Source organism: Triturus cristatus, chromosome 7, assembly GCF_964204655.1.
Source record: "Triturus cristatus chromosome 7, aTriCri1.1, whole genome shotgun sequence".
Taxonomy (NCBI): domain Eukaryota; kingdom Metazoa; phylum Chordata; class Amphibia; order Caudata; family Salamandridae; genus Triturus; species Triturus cristatus.
The window spans coordinates 764,007,104-764,029,728 of NC_140590.1; the positions used below are offsets into that span (position 1 = coordinate 764,007,104).

The window sequence follows — 22,625 nt, forward strand, 5'->3', positions numbered from 1 at the left end:
TCTGGCAGATTATCTCCTGGTGCTGAGGCCTTAAACATCATGTCCTCATCTCCCTGGACCATCCTTAGCCAGGTGTACACTTCATCTTCTCATACACTGCACCTCCCACTGTCTGCCTCTAGTTGTCACTTAACCTCATGCACATCAATTCACCCAAACACCCGAGGTAGTGGAAGTGACACCACACACTCTTTGACCAACACGTTCACTCACACACACATGCTTACACATAGACACCCTTACACACACACTCTCCCATAAACACACTCTCACGCGCAAGCACAGGCACAACATACATTTAAAAGCATTTTTTACATACCTCAGCTACCAGAGAGGGTTATATTTCAGCTAATTAAACTCCATTTTATTACACTAATAGTGAAAATATAATATATATACTGTCCACTATTAGTCGAGTAAATTAATTGAGATAATAGAGTTCATCCCCAACTGACGTCCATAACGATGAGCTGCCACTGTGTTCCTGACACTGATTTTGCCACCTCTGAGGCCAGGGGTTGCAAAGGCAGTGCCAGGGGTTGCTAGCAGCACGCCAGGGGTCGTAGCTGCGACCCTTTAATGATGTCCATGCTTCACCTCTTTCCAAGCCCTGTGCCCGCCTCTTTGTTCATCGGCTGCACTGACTTTTTGAGATCTTGCTTGTCTCCCTAGTCTCCTGCCTGACAGCTTTTCCCTTTTCTCTTGCATTGCTTATGCCTTGTTCTCTCTTTTCTTCTTCCTCCTCCTCTTGTCCTTCTCCCTTCCTCCTCGCTGTTCATTTCCATGTCCCTGCCGCTCTCATTCTTTGTCTCTCCTTGTCTCCAGTTCTTTTTCCTCTCTCTCATCCTAATCCAGGCCTGCTCTTCATATGTTTCTTCTCTGCTGTGACATGCTACCTCAGCTTCTCTCATTATAATCCAGGCCTGCTCTTCATATGTTTCTTCTCTGCTCTGGCATGCTACCTCAGCTTCTCTCATTCTTAACCCAGGCCTGCTCTTCATATGTTTCTTCTCTGCTCTGACATGCTACCTCAGCTTCTCTCATTCTAATCTGGGCCTGCTCTTCATATGTTTCCTCTCTGTTCTGACATGCTACCTCAGCTTCTCTCATTGTAATCCGGGCCTGCTCTTCATATGTTTCTTCTCTGCTCTGACATGCTACCTCAGCTTCTCTCATTCTAATCCGGGCCTGCTCTTCATATGTTTCTTCTCTGCTCTGACATGCTACCTCAGCTTCTCTCATTCTAACCCGGGCCTGCTCTTCATATGTTTCTTCTCTGCTCTGACATGCTACCTCAGCTTCTCTCATTCTAACCCGGGCCTGCTCTTCATATGTTTCTTCTCTGCTCTGACATGCTACCTCAGCTTCTCTCATTCTAATCCGGGCCTGCTCTTCATATGTTTCTTCTCTGCTCTGACATGCTACCTCAGCTTCTCTCATTCTAATCCGGGCCTGCTCTTCATATGTTTCTTCTCTGCTCTGACATGCTACCTCAGCTTCTCTCATTCTAATCCAGGCCTGCTCTTCATATGTTTCTTCTCTGCTCTGACATGCTACCTCAGCTTCTCTCATTCTAATCCAGGCCTGCTCATCATAAATTTCTTCTCTGCTCTGACATGCTACCTCAGCTTCTCTCATTCTAATCCTGGCCTGCTCTTCATATGTTTCTTCTCTGCTCTGACACGCTACCTCAGCTTCTCTCATTCTAATCCAGGCCTGCTCATCATATGTTTCTTCTCTGCTCTGACATGCTACCTCAGCTTCTCTCATTCTAATCCAGGCCTGCTCTTCATATGTTTCTTCTCTGCTCTGGCATGCTACCTCAGCTTCTCTCATTGTAATCCGGGCCTGCTCTTCATATGTTTCTTCTCTGCTCTGACACGCTACCTCAGCTTCTCTCATTCTAATCCAGGCCTGCTCATCATATGTTTCTTCTCTGCTCTGACATGCTACCTCAGCTTCTCTCATTCTAATCCAGGCCTGCTCATCATATGTTTCTTCTCTGCTCTGACATGCTACCTCAGCTTCTCTCATTCTAATCCAGGCCTGCTCTTCATATATCTAGAAAAGCCAGATTTGCCGACTGTGTTTGTTTTCTGTCAGACTGTGATTGCGGAGAGTGTGTGTATTTGGCCAGGTTGTGTTTGCAGACAGTGTTTGGCTCCAGACAGACTGTGTTTGCAGAGAGTGTGTGCATTTGGCCAGGTTGTGTTTGCAGACAGTGTTTGGCTCCAGACAGGCTGTGTTTGCAGAGAGTGTGTGCATTTGGCCAGGTTGTGTTTGCAGACAGTGTTTGCCTCCAGACAGACAGACTGTGTTTGCAGAGAGTGTGTGCATTTGGCCAGGTTGTGTTTGCAGACAGTGTTTGGCTCCAGACAGACTGTGTTTGCAGACAGTGTGTGCATTTGGCCAGGTTGTGTTTGCAGACAGTGTTTGGCTCCAGACAAACTGTGTTTGCAGAGAGTGTGTGCATTTGGCCAGGTTGTGTTTGCAGACAGTGTTTGTTTCCAGACAGACTGTGTTTGCAGAGAGTGTATACATGCAGATTGGCTGTTTCTAGGCAGGGTTTGTATGGAGACATACTGTCTTAAGACTGTGTGTATTCAGATAGGCTATGTTTGCAGAGAGTGTATGTATCTAGACAGGCAGTATTTGCAGACAATGTGTATATCCTTAACAGCTGTATGTACAGACAATGGATCTATGCAAACACTGCGTTTGCAGACAGTGAGTGTAACCAGACAGTGTTTGTTTGAAGACAGCTATGTGTGTATCTTGAAGGCTATGTTTGGTGACAATCTGTATAGAGGGAAACCCCATGCTTACATGGAGAGTCGGCATCAGCTCTGACATGTGTTTGCAGACAGGGTATATTTAGGTTAGCTGTATTTGTAAGCAGGTGTCTGAATTCAGGCAGCCTATGTTTGCTGTGTGTGTAACCAGAAAAACTGCAGACCTTACATGTATTTGGACTGACTTTGTTTGCAAACAGTGTGCTTATCCCACACACTGTTTGCAAACAGAGAGGCTACGTGCCTACATCCAGAAACACCGTACTTGTACACTGTCTGTATATTTGGACTGTTGTGCTTGCAGACACTGTATGTGTATCTAGAACTGTGTTTGCAGACAGTGTGTGTTTCTAAACTGGCTGTATTTGCAGACACTGAAAACAGTGCTTAATTTGAGCCGGTGATTTCTGGTGCTCAGCACCGGCATTTAATTGGTTTCCGTTGCTCGGCACCGGCACCTAATTGTAATCACAATACTTAGACCAGTTTACCACATGGTGGCGCTGCTCATCTAATTTAGCCATGAGCAGAACAACGGTTGTTTAGGAATACATATACAATAACATTGCTAATACCTGCCTCCCCAGCCATTTCTTTAGCTTTGGGGACCTGGAATAATGTGAACTGTCGCATTTACATGCGAGAGAGATGGTTAGTTGTTGTTTTGGCAGTGATGCCAGGGGCGATGGTTGGTGTAAGCTGCAGTGGCCTCCTGGTCAGAGCCCTGGCACTTAATATTTTAGAAATTAAGCACTGACTGAAAGTGTATCCAAACATGTGTTTGCAGCATCTATCATGACAGTTTGTATGTGCAGGCAGTGTGTACAGAGGGGAAACTGTGCATGTAGTATGTGTTCTCAGACAGGCTGTATTTTAAGGCACGTAAAAGCCATTGTGTCAAGATAGCCTATTTTTGCAATCAGTGAATTTAGAGAGGTTTGATTGAAGACAATGTTTTTAACCAGACAAACCAAGTTTGCAGAATGTGTGTCGACCTATGGTGTGGTGGTTGCAGAAATTGGGTGCTTACAGACAGGTTTTATGTGAAAAGCATGTGTGTATCATGTCGGGTTATGTTTGGAGATCACATGCTTATCTACATGCATATGAAAGGAGTCAGATTATATGAGTATAAGTGGTTATAGGCAGATGGGATGTGAGTCAGTTGGGTATGTGAGAACACAGACAAAAGGTCTGAGCAGATGAGATGTAAGAGCAGTCAAAGTGTGAATATACAGGATGTATGAACAGATAGAGTTTGTAAGCAGGCACTCAGTCATGGCCAGTGCAGGTAAGCGTGGGGGGGTGGTGGAGCGGGCGGAGGGGGAGGGGAGTCAACAGACGACGGAAGAGAGTTTATTTATTTATTTGATTTGACCTATTCCGTCGTCTGTCGACTTAAGCCTCGCCCCGCTGCCCCACCGCTGCAGGCACCGTGTGTGAGGAGGTAATGATTTGTGATGGGGAGGGTTGAGAACAGGCACACTGTAGGAGCCAGCAGAGTTGACTCATACAGCCAAGGTGTTTGAGAAGGTAGACGGTATGTAGGTATGAGTATCTATAGTGTGCGAGCAGGTGGGGAGAAGGACTAGGTATGTATGTTTTTATATTCCTATAGCACAAACATAGTCAAAAGACAGTGGAGCACTGTATGGTGTCCAAGACAAGCATAAATGAGTAACAGGAGAAGTAGTTGATTCGGGGACTACTAGTATATTATGATATAGTTTTCTTTAAAGAGGTGCATCTTCATATCCTTCCTACATTGGAGCAGCGTTGGGGTGATTTTCAACGATCTTGTCAATGAATTGGTATGTTATAAATGGGCTGGTAGTTAGCGAGGTCATCTGGTCATAGGGTTTGTTTCTTTAGGAGTGGGAGGAATTGACCTTTCTTGAGAGCTTCTGGGAGAGACATTGAGTGAGAGGAGCATTGACAATTGCAAGTATGGGTGAGAAGGCATCCACAGAGAAACGTTTGATAAAAGACGAGGTTAAGACATCATCTTTATGACAAGAGACTTTGAGTGAGTTCATAATGTCAGTGAGAACTGAAAGAACACGGCTTTGAAGAATGACCACTATGGGACTCTACAGGAAGGTGTGGGCATAAGAGAAGAAGTAGACTTGGTGTTGTTGATGCACTGTTGGATCTTTTGTATTTTATTTACTGAAGAAGAGGTTGATGGTATTGTACCTTTTTGTAGAGTGAGGGATAGAAGGTCCTGCAGGGATTTGACACTGTGCTTGATTGTCTTTCAAAGCATTTTGTGTGTAGCTTCATTGATAGATTTTGCTTCAGCTGATGTGATGAGCAGTGTACATGTTACAGAGAGAGATTACAGCATTACGAGGTCATCTGGAGTTCTGTTTTCATTCTTTTTTCTTTCCTCTCTGTGAATGGGTCGTTTATTGTCAGCAACACCTTTAGAGTACCGGGACTCTGAAGGATTTGGCTTGTACTTGCATGCGTTAATTGGGGTGTGGCTGTTCACGTGTTTCCCAAAAATGTGTTGAAGTTGTTCTAAAGGATGTTAGCATTGAACATGGTTTTAGTAGGGTGAGAGATGAATACAAGCTTGTCTATGGAGACTAATTTGAAGGGTCTGCAGGTCTGGTCTTCCCTTTGGGTTGACCTTGGTTTGTTGGTAGGATGCTGAACAGGGAGACAGGATATAGTTAAGTTGTTGGCCAAGTTCAGGGATATGGCTGGTTTGTTGGTGATAGTGAGAAGCATTAGTCGAGAATGCTGCCTTTGGAGTGTGTTAGTTGTATGACATACTGTACCAAGTTTGAGTGTGTTGATGAGGTTGAGGAGGGTGTCTGTTGTTTTGTTTTCAGCTTGTGTTGTCTGTGAGATTGAAGTTGCCCAATAGGGTAGTGTGGGCATGTCGGATTGACAAGGCAGTGAGGAGATCTGAGAAATCATTAATAAAGTCCTTGTTCGGCCCGGGAGGTCTGTGGATGAAATAGAAAGTGGTGGTCTGATTTGCAGAGAGTGTTAAGTGACATGTCAGCAGCTCAATGGAGCTGAGTGTTACTTGCATGCCTAGGATGCAAGCCCAAAAGGACTTATGGATGATAGGGAAGCCTCCTCCCTTCCTATGTGTGGGTTCCACATGATGGATGCTGTTGCCTGTGGGAAGAGGGATGTCTAGAAGATGAAAGTGTTACAAAAGGGGGTGGTGATGGACGGAGCATCAGAACCAATCAAACACTCACACCCAGTCAACAGATCTAGGTTTGATCCATCACCGTTGTCTGCCACCCCAGTTCAGACATGGCCATATGCAAATCAGTCTGACCCTGTGCCTCATGGGAACAGTCCAGCCCGAACTGCCAAGCCATGCAGTTCGGGCTGGACTGTTCCCATGAGGCACAGGGTCAGACTGATTTGCATATGGCCATGTCTGAACTGGGGTGGCAGAGTGGGCTAAAGAACGGTGATGGATCAAACCCAGATCTGTTGACTGGGTGTGAGTCTTTGATTGGTTTTGAAGCTCCGTCCATCACCACCCCCTTTTGACCGCTTTGTTCGCCATAAGTTGGCAGGGTATGCTCAGACGTGAGTCCCTTGTTCACTTTGCCACTGGATTCAAGCAAGCCTGGCTGAAGATGGCTGAAATGCCAGAAACCGGTCCTAGGAAGCTTATTTCCGGTCCAGGGAAGGTATGGCTTGGCAGTTTGGGCTGGACTGTTCCCATGAGGCACAGGGTCAGACTAATTTGCATATGGCCATGTCTGAACTGGGGTGGCAGAGTGGGCTAAAGAACGGTGATGGATCAAACCCAGATCTGTTGACTGGGTGTGAGTGTTTGATTGGTTCTGATGCTCTGTCCATCACCACCCCCTTTTGTACCGCTTAGAAGATGAAAGTGAACCATTTTTTTATGAAGAAAGGTACATTAAGCTTGAGATAGGCGATGCGGTCTGCGATGTGTGGAGCGTGGAGTACTGCAGAGTGAGCATTAATTAGCATGAGCTGGAATTGTGTTCTGTTGTTTGAGGGTGTGTGGTAGTTAGTAGTGTGTGTAACAGGTTGGATTGAATGCTATGCGGGTGTTTGTACCATCTAGGTCTGATATGATTGTGGGGATTGGCAGAATGGGGTGCTGAGCGAGGCACATGATTATAGCTGACCTTGTAAGTTTCAGTGGAACAGGAATTCTGGGCGTAGGACCTTCCTGTCCATATCAGGCCTTTGTCTGTGTCTGCCTTTTTGCTTTGGATGCCCTGGTGATGGATGCTCTGAAGTGTTGTTTGAAGTAAGGAGAAGGCAGGTAGATGATTGGATGGACGGGTGATGGCAAATGTACCGTAGTCACTTCCTGTGTAGATGGATCATGGTGAATGGCGTTCACTTGCCTGGATTCTTGTTTCAAAGATGGTTTTTGTGGGAAACCAGGTATCTTACTTCCTGTGCAGGAGCATGATGGGAAATACAGTGATGTCACTTCCTGTAGAGATGGATGATGGGAAGCAGCGATGCCCCTTTTGTGGAGATGGATAATGGGGAGTCACTAATAATGATGGGAAATCACTGAAACACTGTGTCACCTTGAGTGTGAGTCAGAAATTAGGTCACATCAACAGGCTGAGTGTGCCTGCAAGCTAAGGGTGTAAGCAACCATGGTGTGTGAGCAGTCAGAGTGCATGACTTAAAAGGGTGCAGTTGTACCTCGGATCCACATGTAAGCTGCTTCTCTAAACACTCTTCATTCTTTAATCTACAGGAAAATTTCGCCAAGACATTCGACAGCTTTAAGATCATGTACACGGTGGGCTACTCCCTGACCCTTGGGACTTTAGTGCTGGCACTCTTCATCCTTCTGGGCTTCAGGTAATGGCGGACATGAGAACGATCGGTGCATGAAATCCAAGAAAGAGGGACAGGGACTTTTCCAGCCACCTTCTCTCTGTGTTCAGCAGCTTCTATTCTTTTTCTGGTGCATGTCGATCAGTGTCTGGCTTCAGAGAGCAAACCCTCCTTGGAAGAGACCCTAATCAGTCGTCAGACCTTATTCTTCTACTCCAATGGCCTCTCATGTCTTACTCCTTTTCTCTCGCTCGGAACAGAACTAAGAATAGCACTCTACACCTATGCCTCCTCACCTCTTGCTCTTATACACATATAGTACTTAATCTCTTACTCTTCTACACTTACGGCCTCTCAGCTCTTGCGCTTCTACAAATATGTCTACCTCACCTCGTGCTCTTCTACTCTTATGCCCACCCCACCTAACCTCGCGCTCTGCTACTCTTATGCCCACTCCACCTCACCTCATGCTCTTCTACTCTTATGCCCGCCCCACCTCACCTCTTGCCCTTCTGTTCTTATGCCCACCTAACCTCATGCTCTTCTACTCGTATGCCCACTTCACCTCTTGCTCTTCTACTCTTATGCCCACCTCAATTCTTACTCTTATGCCCACCTCACCTCTTGCTCTTCTACTCTTATTCCCACCTCAATTCTTACTCTTCTACTCTTATGCCCACCTCGGCTCTTGCTCTTCTACTCCTATGCCCACCTCAATTCTTACTCTTCTACTCTTCTGCCCACCTCACCTCTTGTCTTCTACTCTTATGCCCACCTCACCTTTTACTCTCTTACACTTTCTTATTTCACAGCTCCGGGTGTCATGAAGGAATCAGGATTGACGCTGCCAGCTTAATCTGTAAAAAAAAGAAAGAAATTGGTCAAGTTAAAAAACAACCAAAAGTTACTGTGTAGTAATAAAAGGCACAAAATAAATGCAGCCAAATGTCTAGTTCATGCACCTTGAGAAGTTCTAGATTCGCGGGGATCCGTATAATGGTCGGGGGCTGTCGAAGAAGTGTATTTGATGGTGGGCGCCAGTCTCTGCTCCTGACATGCACCCCGGGGTCCCAGAACCCCTTATGCACAGACTCTGAGACTGCCATAAACATCTAGATACAGACTTCTTTTACACCTTTTCTTGAATTGCAAACTTGCATAAGTATGGAAAGCAAGTCACGAACCCTTACATATCAATCAGAAAGCGTGGATTGACAGGTCCCTACAAGTATCACAATGAATGATTTCTCTCAATATTCTGTAAAGACTGTTCAGCAAGTATTAGAAGGGCACAGATCTCCCGACGAAGAGTATCCCCTCCATAGAGCTGACCACGCGAGTTAAGTGATTTTAACATCCCAAATAACAAATAAGGGCTACACAGTCACAAGTCCCTGCACATGATGTGTCTAATGTGTAAAATGAACCAGGAGACCACATCATGGAGGTGTGCATTTGCCCATGATTTACTGACATCATCTCAAGGGCCCTAAGGGCACCAGGCATCTTTAGGCCACGGCGTAGGTAGGTGGTTGAAGGATGGCGTATGCTTGTCTTCTATCATTGCATATGGCAAAGTCTTTTAACGAGTCGTCCTTTTTGGGGTGGTCTTTCAGCACGCGTTCATGGCTATCCTCTCTTAGCAGTCAGTAACGCCAGTGCTTCAAATCTTCTCGCCTTATGTGGAATCAACATAACATATCACAGCAAAGTGATTAGGCCCTTCTTCTCCAATCAACTTCCTGTGATATCAGACATAGTACGACTGCGTCTCTTATCTACTTCCTGTCATATCACACATAGTAAGTATGTCCCTAATCTACTTCCTGTCATATGCCAGGTAGTTCTCTTGAGACTTTCTAAACATTTTATGATGCTACCAATGAAAAGACAAAGGCCTGTCCCAAAACTCCTACTTTTTAAACTAGCCTATACAGCAAGCCAGGTAGGCCGCTTTAAAGCTGAAAGAGGCTGGTGGTGTGAGAAACTGCTTGGAAACTGGTGGGGTACAGGTTGAAGATGGGAGTGAGTGACACATCTCACAAGCTCTCATAACTTGTTGAGGACTTAGGTCATTGCTGGGACAGAGTCAGCTTACTCGCTTTTAGCCAAGTCAATTTTTTATTTACCACAAATATGATATGCTTTTGTGGTACATCAAGCCAGGCAGGGTTTGTCAAAGAAAACAGACTAACACGTCAAACTACATCTATGATCTAGCAGTGATCGTCTGAGAGGTATGTGTGGAACTGTATGTGGGGGGCACATTTCATGTGCATACCCCCTTCTCCGGTGTCTCATCCTCTAATTCTCTCTCCAGTCCGATTCGGTGCCCCCAAGGGAACTTGAGTTGTGACCCAAATCTCTGCCCTGAACCCCCAAAATACTACTCAAGAGTTTAGGGCTTTGGCTGGTTCTAATGCAGTTATGGAAATTACGAATCTCCAGAGGAAGTTTGGGCTTGTGAATATATATGACGACCCTTGAGATCTGAGCCGGGGTCCCCGCACCAACAGCCCATAACTGTTTTTGTGGTACAAAGGTGGTCTGTGTCCATAAAGTGCCAGTGCGCCGCAATCATGCACTGTAACCCCAAAATGTATGTCAGACTGGTGACGTCAGCTCTCCTTTCTCTCCCTCCTTGCCAACTCTTTCACTAAACCATCTTCTAACACCCGCGCTCCTCCATATCAATCGCTCCTCAAACTGCCCCAGAGGGTTACGCGCTGTGGCTTCTAGACTTCCCGTGCTACTGATGTGTGACATTTGTGGAACTCTCTGGCCGTGCCCAGGCTGCAAGTGCCTTCTCCGCTCTGCGGCCATCCCCCTTCTTGGCTCTTCCATTGCCCCTCGTGTCCCTGCCATGAGGCCTCCCAAAGACACCAGTCTGGCACTTCTTCTTCCCATCCGATGGCCTACCAGCCACCCTACTGTGTTATTGATGCCAGTTATTGATGCTGCCTCCGCCGTGCTGTTGGTGGATTCACAACCACCAACAGCTCCCCTTGTTCTACCATGCGAACCGCTTTCTATGCACGAATTCACAAGCCAAGGTGATGTTCAGGAGTGACATATAAAGCACCACCTGAGAAGATAAACACTGAGCTCTTACTGTTGGTATAGACAGATGTTCATTGTTACTCAACTCATGGCTCTCAATTTATTGACCTCAGAAGGATGAGAAGGCTGAGTGGACCCACCAGGATTTGAACCTGTGACCTTAAGGTCAAACAGAGGTCCCTACAGTGGATGCATTCGTCCACTAAGCCACAAGACTCGGCTGTTACTCACCAGCCATTTTAGCACCAGTTGCATTACCAAAGGACACGGCCCTGTTTTATGTAAGCATGAGAGATTACATGATTTGCTCAGAACCACAGGATGTTGATCCAGCCCTGAGACTCAACACTGATTGCCCAGACTGAAAGTCACCTTAACCTCACCCTTTATTTACAGTTAGCGCCCTCTTTTGGCAATAGGTTCCTCCTTCTCCACCAAAGTTCACGAGCTCAGGCACTGTTCTAGAGCCATCTGTCAATCTCAACCCGAGAGGTGGGGCCAGTCTTCTGGGTAGTGGCTTGTTACTCTGATGCTGGTTAGCCTATGTTTGACACACGCCCAACCATGCCCTTGCAAGGTGTATTCATTGCAATCACGAGCTTCCTTCCGGGCAATAAAGTGTCCCCCATCTGTTCACAGTAGGTTGACCACTCTTACCTGGCCTTTTCTACTTGGCCTCTGTCCCATGGGTGGAATTACCCATGACTTGATCCTTTCCCTCCTGTGGTTCTTATCCGGAATTGTTCAACTGCCACCCCATGCCACTTCACCTGCAGGTGGTCACTTATTTACCAGTTCAACCACTGCTACAATGCCTGGCTCCCACTGATTCATTGAAAGAACCCTCCTGCTATCTTCTGTCCCTTTACTAATGTGCCTGGTTATCGGGAACTCCACCTGATTATATCCTTGGATCCATCTGCCCTTCCGTGAAGCTGTTGGGAAGTAACCTAAGGAGTTTCTTGACTCAGGGCCATATGTATCAAGCCTTTTTCCCATTTGCAAACGGGCAGATTCTCAGAATCTGCCCGTTTGCGAATGGGAAAAAGCCTTTTGGGATGTATCATCCCAAAAGGCCATTGCAAAATAGAGAATCTCAAAATTTGCGCTTCTCTATTTTGCGAATGCAGTTAAGGAATTGCAAATTGCGATTCCTTAAATGCAATTCTGGAAGCACCAGAAATTTGCTATTTGGCCTTAAGGAATTGCAAATTACCACCAGCTTCAAGTTGGTGGTAATATGCGATTTTCTTTAAAAAAGCACTTTTTTGATTTTTTTAAAAGTGCCATATGTCGCACATATATGCCCTTAGGGCATGTATGTGCGCAAAATGTGCACACATGCATTTTTCAGGGGTGCATCAGGGTGTCCTTTTGGCACCATTGCAACCTTGAAATTGCATTCTCAATTTGCGATTCTCTAATTGGTAATCACAAATTGAGAATGTCTTCCCATTCATTCCTATGGGCCCCCTAGCCCATAGGAATGAATGGGAAGGTATTCCTTATTTACGAATCTCAATTTGCGATTCGCAAATAAGGAATATGTAGGATTCGCAAAAATTTTAGCAAATCCTACATACATTGCATTTTGCGATTCTCTAATTGGGATTCGCTAAAAATCGCAATTTGGGAATTGCAAAACTCTTTTTTGATACATATGGCCCTCAGTGATCTCAAAGTAGCCTTGTACCACCAAAGAACGGTGAGTTTGTATGTATGCATTTGGAAAAGACCCATACCAGAGGCCAGGAGTTTCCTAGGTAGAGACTTGTGAATAAGTACAATGTAGTAGCCATGCATCTCCATAGCCGGATGACTTCAGGGCAGGTAACCATCTAACCTGTTATCTGTTCCCTTTTGCTAATTTGTCTGATTATTGGACCCTAAACTCCTGTTCATACTTTAAGTCATTCTGCCCGCGAATGCCTCTATGAAGAACCTCTGGAGGGACCCCTTTGATTTCGGTGATCTCCAAGCAGGCCTTTACCTACCGGAGCTGGTGACCTTGGCGTATTTTAACTTAGAACAAAGGCTCATCTCAGAAACCCTGGCTTTGATGTGGAGTGACTTGTGAACAGAATCGATTCTTGCCCTTACCGCATCAGGGCAACCCCTTGCCACAGCATGACAGAAATGCAGCAGTAGTATGCTATGGGCAGTGCCACTAGAACTACAGAGCAAGAAATGCAGCAGTTATGCTTTTGTGGCCATATTACTCAATTATTCTCCACCTTGCAGCTGTTAACCCTGGCTGGTCATGGGCTTCTTTCCAATAGTATCTGTGAAGTACTGAAATACCACCTCCATCGACTGGCGGGTGATCAACCAGGGCGGGACTGGCTACCGGGCCTTTCTAAGTAAAGCACGGGAAACCAAATGGTTTTAAAGTATGCTTTAAGACCATTTGTTTTTCTTTCTTTACTTAGAAGCCAAAGCAGGTCCCCATCAACATAAATCAGCCCCCCCGGCAGTAAAATCGAGTCCTCAGCTTGGCAGCCAAACAAAGCGACCGGTAGCCAATCCGGCCCTGTGATCAATTGACCTATTATTAGGTTGAAACTTGCTAAGCAAAAGAGCGGTGAAACCATAATTAGTTGGTAGAGAGCTCGACAGCTGAGTTGCTAAACTCCTGTGGCCTTAGTTGTGGCAGATTCTCCCTGTTCTTCCAATGTACCCCTTGGGAAAACGTGATCTTTGGCAGGGGGCTGCTAGCCGCTGACTACCTTGTTTGTCTTAATTCTGCCGCGTGATGTGTGATTTGGAATACCATTTGCCACGTAAGAACTCAGGATTTGTTTTGCACCATTGACCGAAACTTTGAGATAATGCTATGCTGAGGGAAATAACCAGTTGTATGCCTTCTCAGCCATCATAATCTCTCATAAACCATGTAACAATCCAGGGGACCTCAAGCAAGTGTGGGATTTCCCTGAGCCACTTCACCTATGTACCCTCCTGTAAACAGATGTTGTTCTTAGGGTGATATTGCTAAATGGAGACAGAGTTAGTGGGTATTGTCCACTCCACTTTTATATCATCACACTTTGTTAATCTTCAGATCTGTCGGGTATCCTATTAAACTTCCACTGTTGTAACTTTTGCACTTCCTGACTGATGCACAAGGCCCCCAACTCCGCCCTTATCAGATTCTCCCTCTAGCCGTATACAAGTGTGCAACCCTAGAGCAGGCATTATCACCACATTGCGGACGACACCTGCCTACATTTCAAAATTGGTACCACTCCATTCTAGATCCCTTTCATGCACCACGAACACAACACGGCTACCCTGCATGTATACATATGATATATATCACGCTGCGTATTACACACAGAACACTGTGCTTAGCTCACGGATGGGACCTGCGGCGTTGGCGTTATGAACAGCACAGCGTAACCAACTAAGCTCACCATCACAAGTGGCAAAAATCAACCTGCTTCAAACAGTGCAACTGCTGCGTAGCAGAGTACCTTCCAGATTGAGGCATAAGGGTCACGGTTACTTTTACTACAAAGCTTTAGTCAGGTATACACGACTTTAACCACTGGAGTACCACAAATATAACTTCTTGCCTTTCCTAGGCCACACGGCAACAAGCCGAGATCGACGCCGAGAATCGAACCTGGTTACCCAGCTCCAAAGTCACCAGTCCTGGCAATTATGCCACTTCCTCCTCCCACTTTCATGGTTAGTAATTGGTTCTGTTTTTGGTGGCGCTAACAGTTATCAAAACATATAAATAAAGGGCATTGTCATTTACAATGCCAATATCTTAAACTCTCGCAAATGCGAGACCTATTGCATTGCAAATGCTTGTTTTCTTTGTCGCTTTTAAATTATGCTTCGCGTTCTCGCGGGGACACAAAGAGATATGCACAAGGACACCTTATTCGCTTGAATGCAAGGGCAATTTTGCCCCCAAAGACAAGCCTCTCTTTAGCTCCGCGAACCGCAGACTGCTCTAAGTGCCTGAGATCAAGTTCAGGTTGTGCTTGGCTATTATTGGCCTTTTTGCTCGCCAATGAGAATCAGAAGCATAAGCAGAGACGTCCTTGAAGATTCAGAGAATATTTTCCACAGAATAAATCACCATCAAACCAGGGAACTTGATACACCCATTGTGGAAGAAGTTGTCCGGGATTTCATACTTGCTGGAGCCAAATAAGTCTTTCTTTCAATAGCAGTAGCGGCCCGGCTGTGTCAGTGAGTTGTGCTGACATGAAAACCTACCAGTTATGTAGAGGAACCCTCATTCCCACTCAATGAGGTTCTCAGCTCTCACCTTAAGGCACGCGTATTGTGCCAAGAGCGAGCCCAGCACTATAACATTAAGGTGGCTTGCTGGAAGTGGTTGACCACTAGATCACACAGCAGCGGAGCTGAGGTAACTACTACCAGTCACGTTGACATAAGCTAAGCAGGGAAACAATACTCTAGCCTACAGAAAGCAGTGAGTCCGCACTGCGACAGGACCCTGGAGCCTCAGATTGTGCCCGATGCTCTATGGTTCTTAGGGACGCCTGAATAGAGCCGCACTCGGAGCAGAGTGTAAGTAAAGAAGGGATCTAATGCTCTCCCCACCACCAGATCCCTTATGTGCTAACGTGTCCTGGTCCTGGGTGGACTGTTCCCAATGAGCACCGCCGTGCTGGCCACAGGTGTTTCTGGGAGGCCTGTCCTGATGGCCATTCTGTTCTCGTTGCACTCCAAGCACTCGCCGCCTGCTCCTTGGCACCGCCGTCCTGGCTGCAGGTGCCGATGTGGCCGGAAAGGTGTGTTCCTCCTGTGATTCTCCATTCTTCGAGCTCTTTATCTGTTGCCACCAAACGCTTCTAGGACGTCTGGCCTTGCAGCTGGAGGAGGTCACTACCTGCTTCTGGGCACCGCCGCCACGAGGTGTCTGCACTTCTCTTTTAGGGTGCTCGCCGGTGGCTAGCTTCTGTCCATTGCTCGCTGACCACACTCATGTCCTCTGCCGGGTATTTACCATTATTTGAGGTGGAGGGTAATTTTTGAATTGCGGCATCTCTCGTGATGGTGACAACACTCGTGGTCAGCAGATGTCCGTTGCCTCCACTTTGACCTTCTCTTCCACATTGGTCAGTTCAAACCACTCTGACCAATGCCAAGAGTGGCCTTGCAGGAGGACACACCTTCTCTTCCACATTGGTCAGTTCAAACCACTCTGCCCAATGCCAAGAGTGGCTTTAATGGGCCGCGGCCATACACCAGCACGTATTTTCCTGGTGCTCTCCGGAGCACGTTAGCCATGGTCCTCCAATGGTTGGCTACTCATTCCTGGCCCGCTCCTCTTCTTTTTATTGCACCCTTTCTCATCCCCTTATTATTTTCTCCTCCCCTACTTCCCTGGAAAATCGCACTCACTGCCCTTTCATTCTTGCCCACTTTACTCTACATTGCACCCTCCACCTGGCATCTCCCAACGTTTATTTAAAATTGCCTCTTGCACCCTCACCTCAGAACTGTCTCATGCTTTCTCAGGGGTGCTTAGATCAGAGCATTGTGCCACCTCTTGCACTCTCATCTCCCTATTGAGCATTATACTGTCACTCTCAGTGAGAGTTGTGCTTTCATCTCACTAAGTGTTGCACTGTCACTTTCTCTCGCTGAGCTTTGCCATGTCTCTGTCAGCATCTACCGGTTTCTCTCAGCTTATCACTCACACTGACTGCCAGTGTTGGTTCTCTCAATCAGGCCCTCTTTACCAGTGGCTCACAAAATGTGCCAATATTTTTCCACCCTAGGACTTACAATACCAGGGGGTGCTGGTAACTCCAGGAGTGGAGAAAATCCAGCCATTACGAGTTGGACCTTGAGGATTCGCTCTGGCCCTCATTACGAGTTCTGCAGATTTAGCTGCAGGGCTGTAGGAGCCAGAACCCCCACCCACAAATTTCCAATCCCTACACCTAAATCCGGTGATTACGGGTTATTTCTCTCAGATTAGAGAAGAACAGGCGTAGTCGGGAACGCCTGGCCAAATCCTTCATGTTTTCTCCCCTTCCAGGAGACATAATGGGCTTAAATCTGCACCCATTTTCCCCCTACCATTTTCTCTTACTTTCTGCTGTTGTCTCTCAATCTCTCACTGATGGTTGTCCTCGCTCTATGAGTGTTGTCATCCCTCTCTTACTGAGTGCTGTCTTCTCTCTCACACATATTGAGGGTTCTCGTGTCTCATACTGAAAGTTGTCCTCTATCGCACGTCCGTCTGACCCAGGCTGCCTGCACCGCCTCGCTCTGAAACAGGAAACAGAAGCCAGGCAGTAAATCAACTTTCTGAACTGTGACGCACGACGCAGGGCTTACTGTTATAAAGCCCTTTATTGCCATTGTCGTCTATGACAGTATCCACTATAGGCCAGTGATGCTTTCAGCGTCATGGTTTCGGGCGTTGGAGTCTCTGTCCCAGCGTGAGAGCAGCCGACCGTCATTCACTGGCATAGATTCCACCCTTTCCCATTCATCACACGTAGGAGTGGATGCAAGCATGTGTGTTTTGGTGCCTTTTTCTCTGTAAAGATTATGGTAAGTGTTAGAATGCTAATCTTCTCTTATGTATATTGAGCTGAGACCCTCGCCATGCCAACCTCCCCCACTGTGACACCCCAGACCCTGGCTGCATGTCGCTGGCCCAGTTAGAGCTGCTGTGTTAGTTCCCCCTGAAATTGATCCAAAAGACAAGTGGGCCAGGGTTCTTGTTCCTGTGTGAAGTTGATCCAAATGTCCCAGTCAAGAGCAAAGCAAGCAATGTGTGCTTACAGTAGACGGTTATCTTTTGTATAACATTAAAACTAACCCTATCTTCATGCCCTTATCAGCATTCATGCAACAACATGGATTGATTTGCGAACAATGAGTGTTAAAGACGTTAAGGCAATGCATGTTAGCCATTTAGTTCCTCTCTTATTTCACATTTTACTTAATCTTGCTTTCCTAAGGAGTTAGCTATTAAATCATGTGTTTCTGTATTTTTTTCCATGCATCCGTTGAGTCGTGCCATGTGTTTATTTAATTGAGAGCTCTGATGCGAAACTGAAGACAAAGCAAAGTCCCTGTCAGTGGGTTGGCCTCTCCGCAGAGCACAGAACAATGGTCATGTATTCCAGTTGCAATTGCAATTCTGTGGAAATGTGTGTGAAGGGGGTGCACAGATGCAAATTATTTACAGGGCAAAAGCAAAAGGAAATACACTGCTTAAATGTGAGTGAGTGCAGTGTATGTTTAGAAGTGATCAAGTGAGGGAGATGCGAGTAAGAGCAATCGGGGAAGAGTGAAAAGAGGGTGTTGAAGAGGAAAGAGGTGGTTGAAGATGTGCAGATGGATGAGATGTGCAGAGAAAAAGGGTGTACATATCTAACATAAAGCGAGCATAACTGAAGGCCAAAACTCCTTCCACAGACCTCAATATTAGTGAAATTTCAGAAACGAAAATTGGTCAATGTTAAATATTTATAACAAATCCTTGTTGTTACTCATTTAAACAGCTAACAACCATTGACAAAGCCAATCATACTAATATGTTTTAGGTGTAGGTCAGTTGTTGTGTTATATATATGGATGCAATTACATCTCAGAGAGAAACCAAAATACTGGCTGGGCAGCACAATGCATGAATAATATAAATCTATTTTACATGTTCCCTTTTAGAGAGCCCCACATTTTTCATCCCACTTAAAGACCTGTTTTTACATAATTCTGCATGACTGATTGCAGCCAGCAGCTGTGGGTCCTTCCTGAAGCCTGGTTAGAGCATTTTCTTCCAAAGTTGATGCTGCATGCAGTGCAAGACACTGGACAAGCACACACTTTTAAAGGCTAAAGTTGTTGCGCTGTATAATTTGCACATTACAGTAACTTTTGAACATATGAATGCAGTAAGATATAGGACGGTTTTTAATGTGTTTAATATTTCAAGACTATACGTTACCACTGCTTTATAAGCCTTGCTTTATCACTAATTTAATTTGCTTTAAAATGCACCATTTTACAATTTTTTTTCAAATTTTTTTCTGGAGCAAGATGCAGCCTGGAACCCACGTTTGATCATTAGGCTTGGTGGAGTCGCTTACTACATAAAAGTGATACCAAACCTTTACGTCCTACCACTTTCAAATGTCAGCAGCCGCCACTGGTCTTAACTCTGTCTCTCTCTCACTGTGTCTCCCTCTTTCTTTCAGTAAGCTGCACTGTATGCGGAATTATATCCACATGAACCTCTTTGCCTCCTTCATCCTGAAGGCCGGGTCTGTGCTCATCATCGACGCACTCCTCAAGACACGCTTCATCGAGGAGGTTGACTACGAGTACACAGTGCACCTCTGGATGAGCAATTCAGTGAGTATATGTGAACATGCCCCTCTTTGGGGCTCCCCTGTGCCTCCAAAGACCCCATCACCAATTGCTTGTTATCTGCATGGTGTTGTAAAAGGCCAATAATAACGGAATAAGGAATGTTCCTTGTGTGTTAACAGCAATCGTGGCTCAGTGGAATAGGGAATAATCTGCTAGACCCAGAATTACAAGGTCTTTTTAGGCAGGCTTTGCCCAATTACAGGGTATTTACTGGGGCATTCACTCCATGTTGCTGGAGAGTGCCCACCCCTCTCCAGCGGTGGCTTTATCAGGTGCAGACCAGCAACCCTTAACACCAGGTCTGGTGGTTCTAATACCTTCTGGACTGGAAACACTGGGCTGTTTCAGGGGAATGGTCCAGCAGGGGTTCAAACTTATGGGGTACCTCTCCAAGTTATTCGTAATGGGGCTCAAGTTTTCCTGGTAGAGCAATACTAATGAACTTAACAACAGTTGTCCCTTTAATTATCCCACCCTTGAAGAGCAGGTCCACTGCCCATTGCAGTCACTTCCGCCTAAGCGAGCTCTCATCCTGACACTGCCTTTCGGGTACCACCATTGTACTGCATGGTCATGGGCTCAAACTAAAGCCTACACCCTGGCACCGTATGGTTGAGCCCCCTCTAATGTACACTGCATGGTCGCTGGCCCCTTAAATGTTCAGCCCACCACTATGTGTTCAATGTCCTTTGAGGGGGCCATACCAAAAACTATGCAATCACTCACCTCTTCTGGAGGCCTCACTTTAACAACGCATAATCACTTACAATGAAAACCATTTGTAGAGCGCTGGTGTGTGAAGCTGCAGAGACAAGCACCTTGGAACTTTTTTGGTAAAACTTCGCTGTCAGTGGTGCAGCCCGGGTCCTGGGCCCCCAAATGCAAATATATAAAAAGGGTCTTTCCTCCCCCCCACACGTTAGCTGTGTAACACAACCATAACTTGGAGGTACTGGACCCCTTACACCTGTGGACCCAGCTGCTACTGCCATGCTGCACTCATGATAGACACCCCTGGGTGCACGCTCTACAGAAGCAATTGGCCAGCAGTTTACTGGGCATGCTGCAGGAATAGCAGGTTTTCAGTGCCTGAGTGTTGCAGGCTCAGTGAATCAATAGCGACAATCGTAAGTATGTCAGCCCTGCCGCTTTTATGCACAGATGGGGAGAAAGAGGGATAAAAGCCAGGACATACCCTCTATGTCACAAACTCATATCACCAAGAATGCCAGGTACCCATCCTGAAAAAACTTTTTTGTATTGAATTTCGGAATTTTCCTACAGGGATCTCAAAACATTTTGAAAAATCAACTCAATCACAACTTTCATGGAATGGTTCATCATCAGCGATTTTTCACACAATAGTAGATGAATGCCACCATGGGGAAATCAACCATTCCCGGGAGTTCTTAAATAAATGTTCATTAGATAAACGCAGGGATCCAATACAACTTCAAAAATCTATTGATATATACCCTGGACTTATCCTTTAATAATGGCTATCCCAGATATGATTAAAACCTTAACAGATTCGGATGTAGGGTGAGATACAATGTGTCATCCACCCATGTTTCTATGCCAACATGTTTCGGCTGTTCTTAAAGCCCATACGGGTCCCCAGCCTTCATCAGAGCTACTCTGATCACTGCCTGGCTACACACTCATACCATGCAGATATAATGAGTCCTAATGCTCTCACCTTTATGAACCCCTCCTATTAGAGAAGAACCTTAAACTAAGGGTTGTTCTGAATTACAGACACAAACCCTTGACAAATGTGTGACTACAGGGGAGTGCCACTCACCGAGTAATTCACAACAACCATTAGTTTAGGGTTCTTCTTTAAACGCAATTCTGAAGTGAAGCCTCGAAAGTCCATTGGAAATCCGGGAATAAAAGTGTATCTCTCTCTCCCTGGAGAGTAAATCATGTGTCCCAATTGGCAGTGACAATAAAATTACTATTAATACTGGTCTTAAATATTGTAGAAAAGTAACTCATTGGAGCTGACCCCCACTGCTTGGTCCTGTAGTCTGAGTATCCATTAGCGGTGTCTTGTCAGTGGAAAAGGTTTTCCTCAGCGTAAGCTTTGTCCTAAAAGTACCATGTCTGTGCTTAAGCAGTGCGTGCTTTCTCAAGCGCTACCGCCATTGCCCTACAGGTCTCAAGCACTGTGAGCTTCCTTCACAGTGCTGTTAGGGCTGTGTGAGTGCTGTAGAACATCACCAGCATGGACTCCAAGCTGCAGTACTCTGCCTGGGTTGTAGGACTCCAGCAGTGTGAATTCCTGCAGTGGTCTTTATGAGTACTGTAGGTCTCCAGCAGTGTGATCTGCTCCCGCAGTGCCCGCCCCCTATACTACTCCAGCAGAATGAGCTTCCTCCCACCCTTCAGTGCTGTGTCTGTGCTGTATGACCCCAGATATTTGCACCTCTTCCAGCAGCAGCACACTGCCAGGGCCACAAGGTTGTGTCTGTGTGGATCTCCTACTGCAAGAGTCCTGGTGTTTGATCTTGTCTTTCTTGTGTTCCTCCTCCCCGCTTTCTCTCGTAGGCCGCTGCTGGGTGTCGGGCAGCGACGGTGCTCATGCAGTATGCAAGTGTTGCCAATTACTGCTGGCTGCTGGTGGAAGGGCTCTATTTGCATAATCTGCTGGTTCTGGCGGTTTTCAACGAGAAAAGCTACTTCGCAGTCTATGTGTGCATTGGCTGGGGTGAGTACATTCCCTACCGGCTGGGGTGAGTACATACTGCTCCTTCTTGGCTGTGGTGAGTAGAGAACATCATGTGTGCAGTGCTTCTGAAAAACACAACATGATGTGCTCTGGGACCCTTACAGGTGAGTAGTCGCGCTTTACAAGCCACCTGATTGATTGATTTTGGCTGGATGTTGCAGGAACCTTCTGTGTGGATCATCTAGGAGAGTAGACCACGCTCTCTCTGAAATACCCGGGTCGGGTACTGAGCATTCGCCATGTATTAGTATGGGGGGCCTAGAACATGCTGGGTGGACTTTTGGGATGAGTGTGAGTGAAGAACAGAGGAGTTACCTCATGAGAAAGGAATTGTAAATCATCTCTACTCTAGATAGAACAATGTGGAACACATTTACTCCCCCATCGTTCAGTGTTAAATACCCCTCTACTCAGCTTACTCACCACCAGTGCGCAGCTTTAAACTCTTTTTTTCAGTTTCAAGGGGTTACAGTAGAATAGTATTACAACCGGTACTTTTGGTGTTTCTCTAAAAAACTTTTCATGTCAGAAAACGTGCAATTCTTTTCCTATTCTTTGAGCTGTGTCTGCAGTGTAAAGGAATTGATACTGAACACTATGAGAAACCATTCTGTTTGGTGATGGCCCCAAGGTCCAGTCCAAGGAGATACTCACGTGTGTATCAGCAACTTTTGCTCCTCTGTGGTAGCTTAGCCTGAATGACAATCTAAACCTCGGACTTAGTGTGCGCATGTAGTGTGCAAAAGATACGCGCATTACAGCAGTACGGTAAGAAATAATGAACTAACAATGTCCACACCGAGTTTAAAGTAAAATAAAATTTAAATAAAAGTGAAGCGAAACAG

General features: G+C 46.0%; 1 protein-coding gene across 5 annotated transcripts in view; it reads left to right on the plus strand.

Moving 5' to 3' along the window:
• The window catches only part of GCGR (glucagon receptor), a 482,251-nt gene that overhangs the window by 376,412 nt on the left and 83,214 nt on the right, over window positions 1-22,625 (plus strand). For all 5 annotated transcript variants that reach the window (XM_085617519.1, XM_085617521.1, XM_085617523.1 and 2 more), the window contains exons 6-8: window positions 7,525-7,631; window positions 18,872-19,028; window positions 21,600-21,759. In XM_085617519.1, coding sequence (XP_085473645.1) covers window positions 7,525-7,631; window positions 18,872-19,028; window positions 21,600-21,759 — 424 coding nt within the window. The remainder of the gene's footprint in view (window positions 1-7,524; window positions 7,632-18,871; window positions 19,029-21,599; window positions 21,760-22,625) is intronic.